Consider the following 15,324-nt stretch of genomic DNA (forward strand, 5'->3'; position numbering starts at 1 on the left):
GACTGATTCCTTACTCTGTAAAGCCCAATGCATTTTAAAACTCTACTGTACACGTCCTTATCACAATGTCATCCACCTTGCTCTGTATCAGCAAAATGTCTCAACCCAAGCATGACGTTGATCCAATGATGTAAATGAGATATTAAAAATGTTGGTTATCAAATTTTAATGAGAAGCTTTTCACGTTATTACAGTATGTTATCACATTTAAACGTGAAACCTTTCATGTTATAACAAAACATTTGACTTATGTGATAGTGTCGGCAATACACTTTAATAAGAAGGGATGGGTCTTTGCTTCTCAGTTGACCCTTTTAGCCTGATTGAGGACCACCAAAGTTCCACCTTAGACGTGACATACTACTATCTCTCACACGCACGTGATATGACTCAGCAGCAAACTGCTGAGTCATGGTGTGTGTGCGCACGTTAAAGTGAGGGAGACAGAGAAAGAGAGACAGAGAAAGAGAGAGGGAGAGGGGGTGGGGCTTTGTAAACGGATGCCCCGCCCTGCCATCACGACAGCCTCCCGTAGAAATAATTCTTCTCCTGCCTCAACTTACTTCTCAATCCGTTTGTCTGCAGAGCGGAAGAAGCGGAGTGTTTCCTGCCGCTTGAAGGTCCACGCTTGACGGCGAACACAGAGACCTGAGGCGCCGACACAACGCATACCTGTCTGTGTGGCATGTGACTGTCGGCGAGCGTGTTTTTCTCGCAGAAAGGAATCGGAAAAGTGGCCGGCCAGAGAAGGACTCGACCTGTGGAGAAGACACATAGCTATCCGGTGGTTCCCGCTGTTCCGCCGTGACGGAGATGGAGAAGCTGTGCGGACCGGAGCTTCCCTTCTGGGTGAGTACGTCACCCATCGCCGGTGTCGATCCGGTGTTTTGTCATGACTGCTGCCATGTATGTCACAAGATCTCCCGTGGCCTTGTGTGTACTTCGCGTACTACCTGACAAGGTTGTACCATATTATGTCATGAGCTGCTTTTGTTTTGTTTCCGGGCAGCCATTCAGAAGTACACCACCGGCCACGGCGAACCACAAATAACCCACTTAATAGCATTTACTGTGTTAACAAGCTCCCAAAATTAATGTCATGTTAAATTAGGTGTTTTCGTTTGCTGTGTTAAGAAGTCGCACACGGCTGTTCTTTCCCCGAGGAAGGGCAGTCATGTAATAACATGTCAAACACAGCTTAATATTGATGCTGTTTTAGTATTTACGATGCACCTCCGGCACGATAACGACAGTAAACTTATCTCAGAGTCAGTATACAGTAGCTAGACTTAACCCCTCTAGGAACAATTGAGGGATAGCGTAGTAGATGACAATACCAGAGAGTAGGAAGTGCCGAGCCTAATAAAACTCACCATAGTCCCACTGGGAATGTTTCTGTATGGTGATGAAAGCTCATACAGTGGACCCCAAAGGGCCCTTTATAGACATATCATAGGAGGCAAAATCCCCATTAAGACGTTTTAATATCACACTCTGTTTAATTAATACGTATTGTACTACAGGCTAGTATTATGAGGTTGCTAATCAGTGGTACCACAAACTCACAGTAAATCCCAGTGGGAGTATTATGGAAGCTTTCGATTTCTTTCACCACTACCACAGAGACCCACATTAGCACCCACAACACCATGTAGTCTGCCTTTGGATGATGCCGCTCTGTTAGAGTCATCTGAGGTCATGTTCGTTGTGCTTTTCTGGCTGTGGTAACACTAATGTGGCTTTAATCTTGCAATGGTTGTTCTTGCTCTGCTGCAATCATGCGTCAGCTGTAAACCCTATCAAAGAGTCCTACAGTTCACATGTATTGATTTCTTTGATCATCGCAATTTTGAGGGCGCAATTGCTGCAAGGCCCGTGGTAACTCCTCGAATTTCATGTTGTTGTATGTTTGTGTTGTGTGACTGTGGGGAAGTCTTATTGTAGGGCGGTTGCAGTGGTAAATCCGTGTTCACACACATGCGATGCAGAGAGAAAATGTCGAGAAAACATGTAATGTGTAAATGTCATGATTGGGATGTGAAATGTGAGCAAATAGTGGTCTCTCGTGCAGTTTTGGTGTGTCTCTAGTTTGTGCTGCATTTATAAATGCGATACGAGTTGACAACATATTTATCAGCTTATTTAACCTAGATATCATATATGACCATGTAACATTTTACAACTATATTCAGCAAGTGCAACATACATTGATATCCTGATACATCCAACAGAAAAGCACATCAAGTCATTAACACTACACTCATGTTGCAGCTGAAATTAAGACAGAACAAAACAGTAAAGTTATGGGCCCCTTGAACCAAAACAATGATCCTAGAGGTGTTGAAAATATCAAGGTCCTTCATTATAATTTTATAGCACGGGGTTGATCAATGAAATGTAAGTCGTAGCCCCTTCCTGCTATACACACAACGATGCATACGAATAAAATACAATTTAAATAAATAAAATGGTAAAGTTATTTATGTACATGCTCTGTATATTCATACACATCTTGGACATTATACAGTAGATATGCAAATATACACCCAGAAAGTAAGTATTCCGTGTAGCATGTTTGAATTCATATCTGGGGGAAGACGGACTGTGCCAACAAAGAAGTGTTGATTATGTAGTCTGCATTAAAACTGCAACCAATTATTATTTTCTATTACTGATAAAAGTGCTGCTTATTAATTGATTAATTGTTTTGCTTATAAAATGTCCAAAAATCAAAAGAAGCGCTCATCAAAAATCCAAACCCACTTCATTTAATGTAATGCAATAGCAAAGGAAAGTAGCATATCCTTACATTTAATATGCTGAAACCAATAAGTGTGTTACATTTTTGCTTGAAAAATGACTGAAATAGTATTCTTTTGATCGGTTAGTCGACTAAGCACCAATCAGTCTCTGATTTTCTTCACTGCATCACCGTCAGTCCCTTTTTGTCAATTCCATTTTCCTGCGACCAAATATTAGCCAGGAGTTGGCTAGGTAGTAGGGCTGCATGACTCATTGTAAAACATCACAATCTCGATCCATACATTTATGTGTTCCTCTTTCTAGTTGACGGTGACTCACTTGCTTCCATTTCAAATCAGAATAAGATTCAGAAATACTTTATTGATCCCAGAGGGGAAATTGCTTGTGTAACAGCTGCTCCCATTCAAAGTCCCAGAAATATGCAGAAAAATAATAATAATACAAATAATAACGATAATAATAATGCAGAAAACTGTATATAAACAAGAACAACAAAAACAGAAGAAAAATACAAGAAATGTACATTCTACTAGAATATATCCATATATATATTTCTCTGTGCAATTGACATTGTTGACCTATTTGCTTCACAACAATCCCAGATACACAGTGTAAAGCAAAACATGCCATTAATTTAACATTCAAGCATACAACTCAATCATCTCTCTCCTTTCTCTTCCTCATTCACAGCGCTGTCAATCCATGTTACTATAGTAACCTGATAGGGCGGCATGTGTAGGACAAGCAGGAAGGAGGCACTCAGAAACAGATTAGCCAGCCTCAATGTTTTTGCTTATGTGAGAAACTCTGCTCTGCCTTTGACCCCATGTCCACAGAAAAGCTCTGGCTCTGAGGTGAAGCACTTGTGCAGTGAAACAAACAAATGCTGTATGTGGGTTTTGATCGACATTAGCTAGGCAGCTAAGCCAACTCAATGCTATGTTAACAGAGTGCTGCCTTTACAGCTAACAAGAAGTTTACAACATGTATGGTGATAAAAGGACAGCAGTCATCGGTAACATCCAGGGTTCAACTTCTGTCTGTGCTATGATGTTTCTGGCCTAAACACATATGAGAATGAGATACTTTTGTCACATCTGAAGAACATAAAGTCAAATGAATCACAACCATGTTAACCTCTAAGATTCCATTATCAGAAGCGATGCCTCCCTCCTCCTCATCACAGAGCTTTTCAGTAGCCCCATTCACACTGCTGTTTGGATGCGGGGATCCTGCGCCAATTCTCCGCCTCTTTATGAATTTCTGAGAGGCAGCAAGGGGTGAAATTTCGCTCCGGTGCTGATCGGCCTCTTGAGGTAGTATCAGTGGCGCAGCATTGGCGAACCAAACCAGTGTGAATGGATAAGCCGGCTGCACTTATCGAGGGCATGTCGATCGGACTGTCTGACAACAACACAGGTCCCTCACTCAGAACAAAAACCAAACAAAAGTAACGTAGTAACTTATATGAGAAAAAAATACTGCAAATATACGCGGAGAAGCGTCTGTCCTCCCACCTGTGCGGGCAACTCCTCGTGAAATTTCTGCTGGAAAAACGGCGTGTGTTGTTGTAGTTACTGTTGTCACGGCGATGGTCAGCCCTCCGGACCGAGACTTAAGTGAACTTTCCCCCAGAAAACGGCCTCCAGCCCCGCGAGTGAGAGAGTCAGACAGCGTCCAGTTTACTGATGCCGATTATGCAATCATGTAATTTTGAGCAAAACTTTGTCATTTTCCAGGATCTCTCAATCACTACACATTATTACAGCATCCACATGATTATAAACTGTCCGCAGGCTTAGATTGACAGGAGGACACCGGGGTCATCATCATGACGTGTACCGTTACGCCTCTTTAGGAGACGCAGCGCCGGCTTTCTGTGTGAAATACACAGCGGTTCGTCTTTAAGGCGGAGATGCTTTGCTCTGTGTGAACGACCAACGGTGGAGAATTGGCGAACTGCTGCTGCGGCGATAATGTGGCTTCTCTGTGTGAAAGAGGCTAGTATCAAAACTATATTACTGTACTATAAACTATATTGATATTGGCTTTGGCAATACATAAGCATTAGTATACAGTGTAGAGTTACATTATAGATATTCATAGTATTCTAAATTTGAGCATTCAAAATGTGAAAATAATGTGAATGTGAAAAATGATTAGAATGACATTGGAATGGGATTACAGACTGACAGCACTATGATATAGTGTATTACCATATCGTTAAAGTTCCTAGTCCAGCAATTGAGCAGTGCAATAGTGCAATTAATGCTTGTGTTAAAAGAAAAAGAATCCTGTGAGAGAATCGTGTTCTCAGTTCTCATGGAGAAACATCAGGATTCACATCTTGGCAAGAATGGGGCAGCCATACTGGGTAGAGATGCAGCCTTGGGTCCATTCTGTATGGCTTAGCTCTTTTTCTGGCACTCCCTGGGGTGATGACAATGCTTGTGGTGGCGTTTGGTCCAGCTTGTCTGGTTGAGTGGTCTGGATGCGGCTGGCAGTCTAAAGGTCTCAAGGTCTGCTGAACATATTCCAATCACCCGCACTTCCCTTTTCAATGCAAATGACTGCATTTCAGTGAGCAATACATGCTCTAGCAGTAAAGGCAAATAAAATGACATTATGTTCAGCAGCAGGTTAAGGTACCATCATCTTTTTTTCTTCAATGGTCTTTAGAATTTAAACATCACAACACTTTAAACTGTCTGTCTGAAGGTTGAGGGGCTTTTGTCCCACACTGCCACGACGAAACCCCTATGTGCACCAAACTCAAGAGCTTTGAGGCACTTTGTTGTTTCGAAAAGGGTTAAGACTGTGCACCTGATTTTCCACAGGCTGCATATCACGCTGAGAGCTGGCTTGTTTATGGGGCCATCAAAGGTGACCTAAACTAGTTGCTGCTGTTTATATCCACTTGAAACAAACTGGAGGCAGTTGTTATCCTCCAGCACTCAACCGTGTGTATTCAATGTGAATCAATGTGAGTCAGGTTGTGGGCTTGGCCAAGGATTTCATTTGCAATGTCATTGTTTGTAAAAGGTGTTCTATGTAACCTATACCTTTTTTATGTCTAGCCCAATTGCTCAGTCAGTCTTTACATAAGGAAAATCTGCACTCGTATTGTCCAGTACTCCGTCAGCAGATTTATTAATAAACTTTCAAGTGACAGTCTGCGTGCAATCTTTATGTAAAGAGGGGTTGAAAGCCCTCCTACTCTGCAAATAATGGCAGTATTATTTTAAGGTTTTCACTTTCATACGTGACTTTCACAAGATCAGGATGAATTATGTTTGATTTTTGTCACTTTAATTTTACCCCAAAGCATGCCAAGTGTGAGTGACTGAAACCGAATATTGGATCTGATATTAGGCAGTAAGAAAAAATGGCATTTATATAATAGCATTATTCTCCACATATTTATACATTGTCGAAAATAACAGCAGCATTAAACTGTGCTTGCGTGCATGTGTGCGTGTGTGTGTGTGTGAGAATACTGATATGTACTGATATTTCTGTGATAAGCCGATATAGGCTGATGATATCAGCTGCCTAACATATGGGTTAGGCTCTGCTTGAAAGTCACAGAAAAGTCCTTGTACTGACGAGAAAACATGCAGTGTGTAAATACGATGAGAGTGGTACCAGATTGTATAAGGCTGTCAAAGGAATCGCTTGTTTTTGAATCCTTATTGAATGCCAGATAAGAGCAACTGTGAACTTTTGTTTTTATTTTTGAAAAGGCGACGGTTATTTTTTAGTAATACAAGAGTATCAAGTGTTCTGCATTTTTAGTAATGAATAATTTACTGTTGCATGACTGTCGATTAGTCATCTAATCTCTGCACCAGTTACACCATAAGCACATATATTCTGCATCATAAATATGATCTATATCCTGTTCTGATGTACTAACAGTAAGAACCTTTCTTGTACAATATTAGGGCTGGAAACTTAATTGATAAATTATCTAAATTGCAATATGGCTAGGGGTGCACCGATCCGATATTAAGATCGGATATCGGCCCCGATATTGACAAAATAGATGAATCGGGGATCAAAAAACTTAACAGAACAGATCAGATCCACGGGCCAATTCAGTTTTGTTTTTTTTCCTCCGTCGCAACACATCCTACGTCATTCTTCAGCAGCACATGTGTCGCATGCTGGAAGAGTTGAGTTAACCGTTAAGCGACATGGAGCGAGCCAAAGAGTCGGCTGTGTGGAGATATTTCACGCTTGCCATGCCAATTAGTTCGACGGCTGTTTGCAGTGTTACGACCCTAGAGATCATGTTTCTCTTAGTCTGTTTTTAATATCCCTCTTTTACCTGTGAGTATGTGAGTGAGAGAGTGGTTGCAGGTGTGTCTGATTGATTGTAGGTTGCCCTGTGGCGCTGATTGGCTGCTTTCCTGGAGCCATAAGTTTAAAGGCCGGCTCCTCCCAGTTCCTGCGGGCTCTCCTCTGCTGTCCCAGACTGCCAGCAATGCATGATTGTGAAAAATGTGTTTGTTTTGAATAAACTATGTTAAACGCTCGCTGCTGGTGGGGTTTGGAGGATGGGAAGAGGGGAGTCTCATTCTCTTGTTGCACCAGGGTTTCCCCTAGGCCCTGGTCGTAACAGCAGTGTCTGCAAAGGAAATTTTTCCAGGGGTGGTGTTAGTCCTGCAAAGTACCATAGTACCAAATTAATCAAGCACATCCAAAAGCACCATGCTAAGGAGCACACGGGATTCCTGCAGCTCAACAAAACAGAAGACAGTACAGCCCAGCAACTAACTTTAGTAGATGCACTTAAACGATGTGAAATGTTTCTGACGGAAAGCTTGAAAGCATTGGCAATAACACAGAAGGTTTGAGAATACATTGTTTTAGATGGCTCAACCAATGTCAGTTGTTGAAGATAAGGGGTTCCGTCGCCTACTGGAATACTTTAGAGCCAAGGTACTCTCTTCCATCATGCAAGTATTTTTCCGAGACTGGTATACAGTTTAGTATTAATTCAACATCGGTATCAGGTACCGACAGATGCACAAAGCCCAGGCATCAGTATCGGTATTGGGACTGAAAAAGTCATATCGGTACATCCCTAAATATGGCCAAATAAAATGCCTAAAATTGCAGAGGCTGCAGTTTTTATGTGACAAATCAGCATTATGATAAAGTGCTGCAGAGATGCCCTGGCCTACAAATATTGTTCTCCAGATTTAAGAAAATGTGTTTATTTGGTGCATTGTCTAGGAATGTTAATGAGTAATCATTAATTGATTAATCCAAGTTAAGATTGAATCAAATATGTCAACAAAGAATACAAAATACTGATGAAAGAAAATGTGTTTCATCAGAATATAAGTCATTTTTAAAAACAAAGAATACATTTTATACAAACTGATGTTATATTTCATTTTATTTAGTAGCCCTGATATATGCAATTAAGTCATTGTGCTATTTAGTTGATCGTTCAAGTACCTGGTGATGGCGTTAACTATCCTAATGTGGCCCAATCTGAGTTTGCATCTCACAAAGATCATGTCAGTGGCCCAAACAGTTGTCTAATGAAGAAACATCATATTTCATATGTTATTAATGATGAACTGAAAATTGATTGTTAAGTCAGCCAACTATCAATTCAGGTTATTGCTTAAAATTTGCATTCCTAGTACTGACTCCACCAAATGTCACAACATCATGATTTCAATAGTTTTTTCCAGTGAAAAAGAACATTATTATGCAAATTTGGTATTACCACTGATCATGAATCATATCACAGTCATAGTATCTCTCACAATTATCCCATATGACTTTTTTTTACCACATTGTACAGTGCTATACTGTATGTATATAATGTGTTATGCCTGTAGCTGCTTCCCAGAAAACCTTTCCTGTAGTACCTCTTGCATTGCATTGTAAAAATCCAGAATGGAACTGTGATTAAACATCGTGCAGCCCTATCATCAAATGTTGATAGTAAATAATGAATTGTTGTGATATAAAGGTAAGATATTGCGTGTACTGGCTTTCTGGCTAGAGACTGACTGACTAATTTTTTTCACGGCCCATACCAATACCATTTTCTGGGGATGCACTGATACAGATACTGGCATCGGCTATTGGGCCAATACTGCGCTCATATACTCGTTCTCACTTCACAAGTGCCACTTTATTGCATTAGGCTGTACATTGCATTAAACTGAAGACCGCGATCAGAGGGCGGCTTGTCATTACTTGTTGTCATTTTGGACAGGCGGACCGCGGTCTGAGTCCCAGACGCCCTCCTATATGGATCTGGACCAATAGTCAGTAAATTACTGAAATATTTGAAATTTTGACGGGGCACTTCTATTTTGACTGGCACTGCAGGTTTAGCGGATCAGGGAATCCACTGACCAATTGCATGCGAATTAAGCCATCACACTTGACGCTACTCAGCCAATCAAATCTGTGCATTCCAGGCAATAAACATTGCGGCTCTGAATACAGACAGACAAAAGAGGTGAGAAGCGAGTGACAGGCGGAAAGACAAGTGAACGATACAGGGAGAGAAGACAGAGAAACATAACTCCACATGGCGTCTCTAAGAGCTAATGAATGTTCCCTCAGAGTGGCTTGGATCTGTGGTCAATACAAAAAGCCTTTACTGATGGAGGGGTTGTCCAGGAGTGCATGAGTGCAGTAGCTGAAACCTAACTTGAGGGGAAACGGAAACAGAAATGTTATTTTTCAAAAATTAAGTTCTTACAATTTTTAAAAAGCTATTTTCTTTATTTTCACTGTTTTATTTTTAGATATAGCCGTCTTTTCTGTAGAGAGAAGAAAATAATACATATCTACAGTATTATATATATCTGTGTAATTAAATGTTAAGTGACAATAAATATTGTCGAAATGTATTTGAAATGTTCTTTGATTTGACAGTCAGTTCTTTATTACATGCAGACGTTGATACAAGTACTAGGCTACTTCGGTATATATCACGCTGATTCAAATGTTGAGACTGTGCAATAGTTTAAGTGAGATATTAGGTTTACTGTGTTAACTGTGTAATAAGTTTCTTTGTTTATCAAATTTTATTGATATTTTGAAAAGTTACATTTTGTTAAAAGGGGAGGCAGTGCCAATGTGGAGGCTTTTTGTTGAAACAGGAATTTTTTTTAATTTTAATTTTTATTTAATTTATTATAATTTGCAGACAAGCAGAGAAGAAAATAAATCTCTCTTCCGATTCACTGCATCTGTAACCTAATAGTTGTTTTTGTGGTAGAAGTATCGGTATCAGTACTCGATATCAGCAAGTACACAAATGAAAATACTGCTACATCAGAACCAGTGAAGTCCTGCATTTTTTCAGTTTTTTATATTTCATTGGCAATCAGACACAAATCAGTCCTGACAATCGGACAGACAGACAATCAGTCCACCCCTAGTACTGGTTGTGCATCAGCATGTGTTGTACAGGATTGGTTAATGTGTCATTCATCACAACTATAAACTGGATGCATGCATATTTTGGAACATACAGTATCTGTATGCGTTGGCTTGGATATGACTTGCATGTTGCATTAGTTGACTTATGAGCAACATCTCTGGGGGCCTTGCATTCAGCATGCCAACTGTAGCTTCCAAACTTGCAACATCTTTGACTATGTTTTGGTTGACAGGACTGCACATTTTAGAATGGCCTTCTCTTGTGACCACCTCAAGAACATGTGCAATGATGATTTATTGAAATATCCAACATTCACTAACTGAATAAAAACAAAGATCAGATGAAATCAAGAAAGGCTGAATGATGGAAGTACATTTTAAGCACGGATTTGAGAGAAGCCTGGCCATATTTCCTCCGTCAGGGTGTTGCAAAGCCTTGGGGATCTTCAAAAGCTCTGTGCCCACAAGTCTGCAGCTGGGAATGTCTGGAATAGATAAAAGCCCCCCGCCAGAGAACTTTAAAGTTAGAGCAGGGTCTTACAAGAATACAATATCAGAGGTGTTCTGAGAGGTATGTTACTTAGTTGAAAAAAGCCAAACAACATTTCTACACCAAGATTTCTAGCAACAGCTTAACGGCTTAATGTATTTAGACAGGTACCAAATAGATGGCTGTATTTGAATGTTTGTGTTGCTGGAGTCTCTAAGAAGAATCTCTGTTTTGGTTGAGTTCAATTGAAGAACATTCAGACATTCAGTTTCTTACTAGAGCCCAACTGATGTGAGTCTGAAAGTACATTTTTGCAGCTGATGCCAAGAGCATATAAAAAGAGAATACACTTGGTCCCAGAATTTACCTATGAGTTATGCAGTAACAAATTAGGAAAAATGGTTATTAACGGGCATGAATAATTTTATGTCTGAAGATCAAAAACAGCACTCAAGTCAAGCAGTATATGATTTGGAATGAGTCAGCATCATTGGTCATTAAGAGGTGTCATTAGTGACTTTAAGAAGAACAGTCTGTTATGATGGAAACTTAAAAAGAGGAAGCTGTGTTGATTGAGGAAGTCAGAGAGAATGATGACAAGGGACGTTCCCAGCTTCCCACTAGTTGAACTTGAGAGTTGTGAAACTGTCTCGTTTGCATCTTACAGCCTTGGGACAAAATGTTAATAAAAAACTACTGGTCTATGCAAACTACATGATGTAAATGTGGCAAAGTTAAATACCTTTCACACCTTCAAAACATGCATGGTTCTTTTCTGGTATAATCTGCATTTAAGGAATACAGTGTCTAGTAAACTATAATGTATGCAGAAAAACACAGATATGTTTTTCATGTCAGTGCCAACATGGCCAGCAGCAATTCCTGTCCTCCTGCAGTCTTTACTGTTGTTCGCTCCACATTCATACCACCCAACAGTTTTTTTTGTCTAACATAGAACAGATGGAGAGCCTGATACTATTATTTTTCTCAAACCTTGGAAAACACTTGAAAGCGCAAGTGAAATCTGTCACCCCCACACAACCTGCACTACTTTAGAATGACTGTTACTTATTATTCATCGCTGCCACGTTGAACATTTTGATTTCGCTGCAGAAGCTGGTACACATTAAATGAGGTAATTCCACTGCAAACACTGTTTTAATTTCTAGAGGTCAGTCATTATCATTTGAGGGCCACTTCTGCTGAAAGATCTATATCTTCTTGATTAACTGCAGCGGCCATACATGCGTGTGACAGACTGTAATTCCTGACACGTGTTTCAGTGTAGACAACGAGAGACTAACAGATAATCAGAGACATTTTTTTCATAAAGTAATTCTCCACTCAGTGAAATACCTGTCACACATTAGTCTGTCCATGGGGTTAGAAAAAATGGGCTGACGTTAAATCTTTGTAGTCCATTAAATGTTGGAACAGCTGATTTAACTGGAGGCTGACATGTGTGGCATTTGAGTCATATCTAGTCTTGCATAGCCAGCCCTCTCTCATTTGACCTGTTTTCATTTTATCTATTCTCGAATATATAATTCGACACCATCACCTTGTCCATGACTGGGACAGGTCACCGAAGGCAGCCAGGCAGGCAGAAACAGAAGCCATTCTGTTACGTTTATTTACTCAATACTGTACTTACCAATGTTGCATTCTGTCTTCCAGATAATCCATAACTATCCATCTATTCATAAAATGCTGCATACTTTAGGGTCATCCTTACCCCAGTACTATGAAAAACATCAGTGATTTTCTAAGAGTGGCATTCAACAATTTAATGGGATAAGCATCCATTGTAAACAGAACAGATTCCAATGAGTTTTTCAACTCCAATTAAAGACTGTGTCCTGCACATCTCTCAAGTTATTATATTTTACTAATGTTACCACTGAGAAGGTTAATACCAAAGATTCTTCAATTTCACCAGTGTTAGTTTAATTTTGTGCATGTGCAAAAGCATATGTACATACACAACGCAGTTATCTTTACTGAGCTACAGTTCATAAGTCTTCCATGTTGGCATTTATCAAATGTGATGTACTAGAGAAAGCCACTTTACCATTTTTATACTAATAATAGCTTGTATACATTGGTTTTGTAAATGTCGCCAAACCTGCTAATAAATGGAAATTAACTCCATCCACATTGCCAGTAGAGCTGGGTATTGGCAAGGACTTCACGATACAGTACACATCACAATACATTGGTCACAAAATGATATCATAATGCATATTGCGATATATTCAAGTTGCTGTCTATGATCTGGGTAATCTTAATACATCACATCACATTATATTGATAATCCAGCCGACAAATTGAGTCAAAACAATTTAATTTAAAATGTTTGTCTTCCGATGTATTTGAATGATATTGGCAAATTTGCACAGTTGCACACTGTGTTACCGAACACACTGATGTAGCTGCCATAACAATTTAGCTGCACTCTTGCACTTCAGTGCCGTGCAACTTCCCTCCCTCTTTCAAACTGCAAACTGCAGACTGAACAATGTAATAAACAGATAGCACGAATAGAAATATATTAACAAACCAATGGCCTTAACTTAAATGCATGCCATTGCATCATGCCTGAAAAGGAGAATAACATTATGGGGAACACCCTAAATTACACGCGTTGCACACAAAAGCCGGATTTCAGCATGTGTCAGTGTGTTTTTTTGCCAGTGTGAAAGGGCTGAAGCAACAACGCAGTGCGGCAAATTGGATTTAAGTTGGACGCCAGAGTATAGTTAATTAAAGTGGAACACTTGGTATTTCTATACTTTTCATAGCACTAGCCTACAACAACCAAGAACAAATAACAACCAGTTGTTATGGCTAAATGTTGCATACAGATTTTATTCTCATACATCCAGCATGTCAGTATAGGAATACACCACTGTGATAGTGGTGTACATATATCACATTGTTTCACATCTCATTTGAATATCTTCTGACTGCCCCAGTATAGAATCAGTTGATATTTCCTGATTGACTGTTCAGATCAGTAATGTATGGGTCACTGAACTATGTATGAATGTTCAAATTAAGTTTTGTCAGAGTGATTTAAATTGTTGTAGACATGGCGTCAGCTTACTGCCAATGGCTTTACCACTAATGATGTCTCACTCAATTATTGTCCATAATGCCCACTCACAGTATAGGTCTATAACATCCTGTGACATGACAGCCACAGACACGGTTCATAGCAGATTCAGAGTACAACGTGAAAATCTTAGGGCTTGGAAGCTGGAGAACATGGATTTATATGGCTTGTGGCCCTGACTACACACAACATCAAGTCACTGAAACGACAGAGCAGATGAAAGCAGAGAATGAACTGAGTCAACATATGTGCCGAGGGTATCCACACTGTTTAAGTCTCATTCCCAACTCGTCAAAAACTGACACTTTGGAATTGTAGGATGGATCGGCTGCCATCCCAAAGTGTCGAAATTGGGAAACTCAAAAATCAACTTTTCATACAAATAGCACCTTTAAGCTTAGTTTTTGCAGAGAAATTCTATTTCTTATAATTGTTTCTCTTCATGTTTATTTGAGTGGCTGGTTCTAGTTTCCCATCCCTCTTTTAAAGCACAATTGAAATATTTTTACAAAAGTCTTCTAGGGGGACACTTGTTGGGGCTTGTTCTTTTTATTTTATCTTGGGGGTTATTTGTCTGATTTTACTGTTTGTTTCATTGGGAACCATTATATGAAATTTCACATCAATATACACTACCAGTCAAAAGTGTGGACACACCTTCTCATTTAATGTTTTTATTTTTAGGTTGTAGATTCTCACTGAAGGCATCAAAACTATGAATGAACACATATGGAATTATGTAGTAGACAAAAAACTGTGAAATAACTCAAAACATGTTTTATATTTTAGATTCTTCAGAATAGCCACCCTTTGCTTTGATTACTGCTTTGCACGCTCTTGGCATTCTCTCGATGAGCTTCATGAAGTAGTCACCTGAAATGGTTTTCCAACAGTCCAACAGAGAACAAATACTTCTTAAAAAAACAAGCTGAAAATTGTATTACTTTGCAAGAATAACCTATCCACATTTTACGCTTATCCTTTTTAGAAGCTTAAACAACTTGTAACACGTTTTAATAGATAATCTTCAAAAAGCTTTGCAAAGTATTTTTTGTATGTCTGGACACATGTAACTGTTTATAAATGTGTTTTATATAAACCTGGAACACTGCAGAGTTTACCAGCTTGCTTTGCATAAACCTGAGAATATTTCAGTGCCTTGTAATAATTTGTATTATGTAAACCTGAGTCCATATCCATTCATCCTCAAATTTGCATATTCTTCTTTCGGAGCAGCAACTGATCACCATGCTCTGAGCTTTGATAAGCATTGGAATGATTGTCCCGCATCCCCCTTGTTTGCAGCACGCAGGGGTACATTTCCTACTCATTATCAATAAAGTGGTCGGGGATTGTCACATGGGACTCTGTAGCCCGTGAAGTCCATCCTTTACAGCTTGTAACTCTATGCAGACTTGAGTGCGTCCTTAAACTTTCCTGCTATCTTGGGAAAATATTTTTCTGCAAGTCATTTCATCCCATGGCTCCAGTGTTTGCAATATTTGGCAGAAACCTTTATTTTCGTCCAGGC

At 39.6% G+C, this 15,324-nt stretch overlaps 1 protein-coding gene across 6 annotated transcripts in view; it reads left to right on the forward strand.

Annotated features, from left to right (window-relative positions):
• The first annotated feature begins 533 nt into the window (after positions 1-533).
• The window catches only part of abcc3 (ATP-binding cassette, sub-family C (CFTR/MRP), member 3), a 63,205-nt gene continuing 48,414 nt past the window's right edge, over positions 534-15,324 (forward strand). For all 6 annotated transcript variants that reach the window (XR_003981848.1, XR_003981847.1, XM_030399722.1 and 3 more), the window contains exon 1: positions 534-849. Coding sequence is in view for 4 of the 6 variants with exons in the window: in XM_030399722.1 (XP_030255582.1) it covers positions 814-849 (36 nt within the window). In the remaining 2 variants the exon portion in view is untranslated. The remainder of the gene's footprint in view (positions 850-15,324) is intronic.

This window comes from Sparus aurata, chromosome 20, assembly GCF_900880675.1.
Source record: "Sparus aurata chromosome 20, fSpaAur1.1, whole genome shotgun sequence".
NCBI classification, from domain to species: domain Eukaryota; kingdom Metazoa; phylum Chordata; class Actinopteri; order Spariformes; family Sparidae; genus Sparus; species Sparus aurata.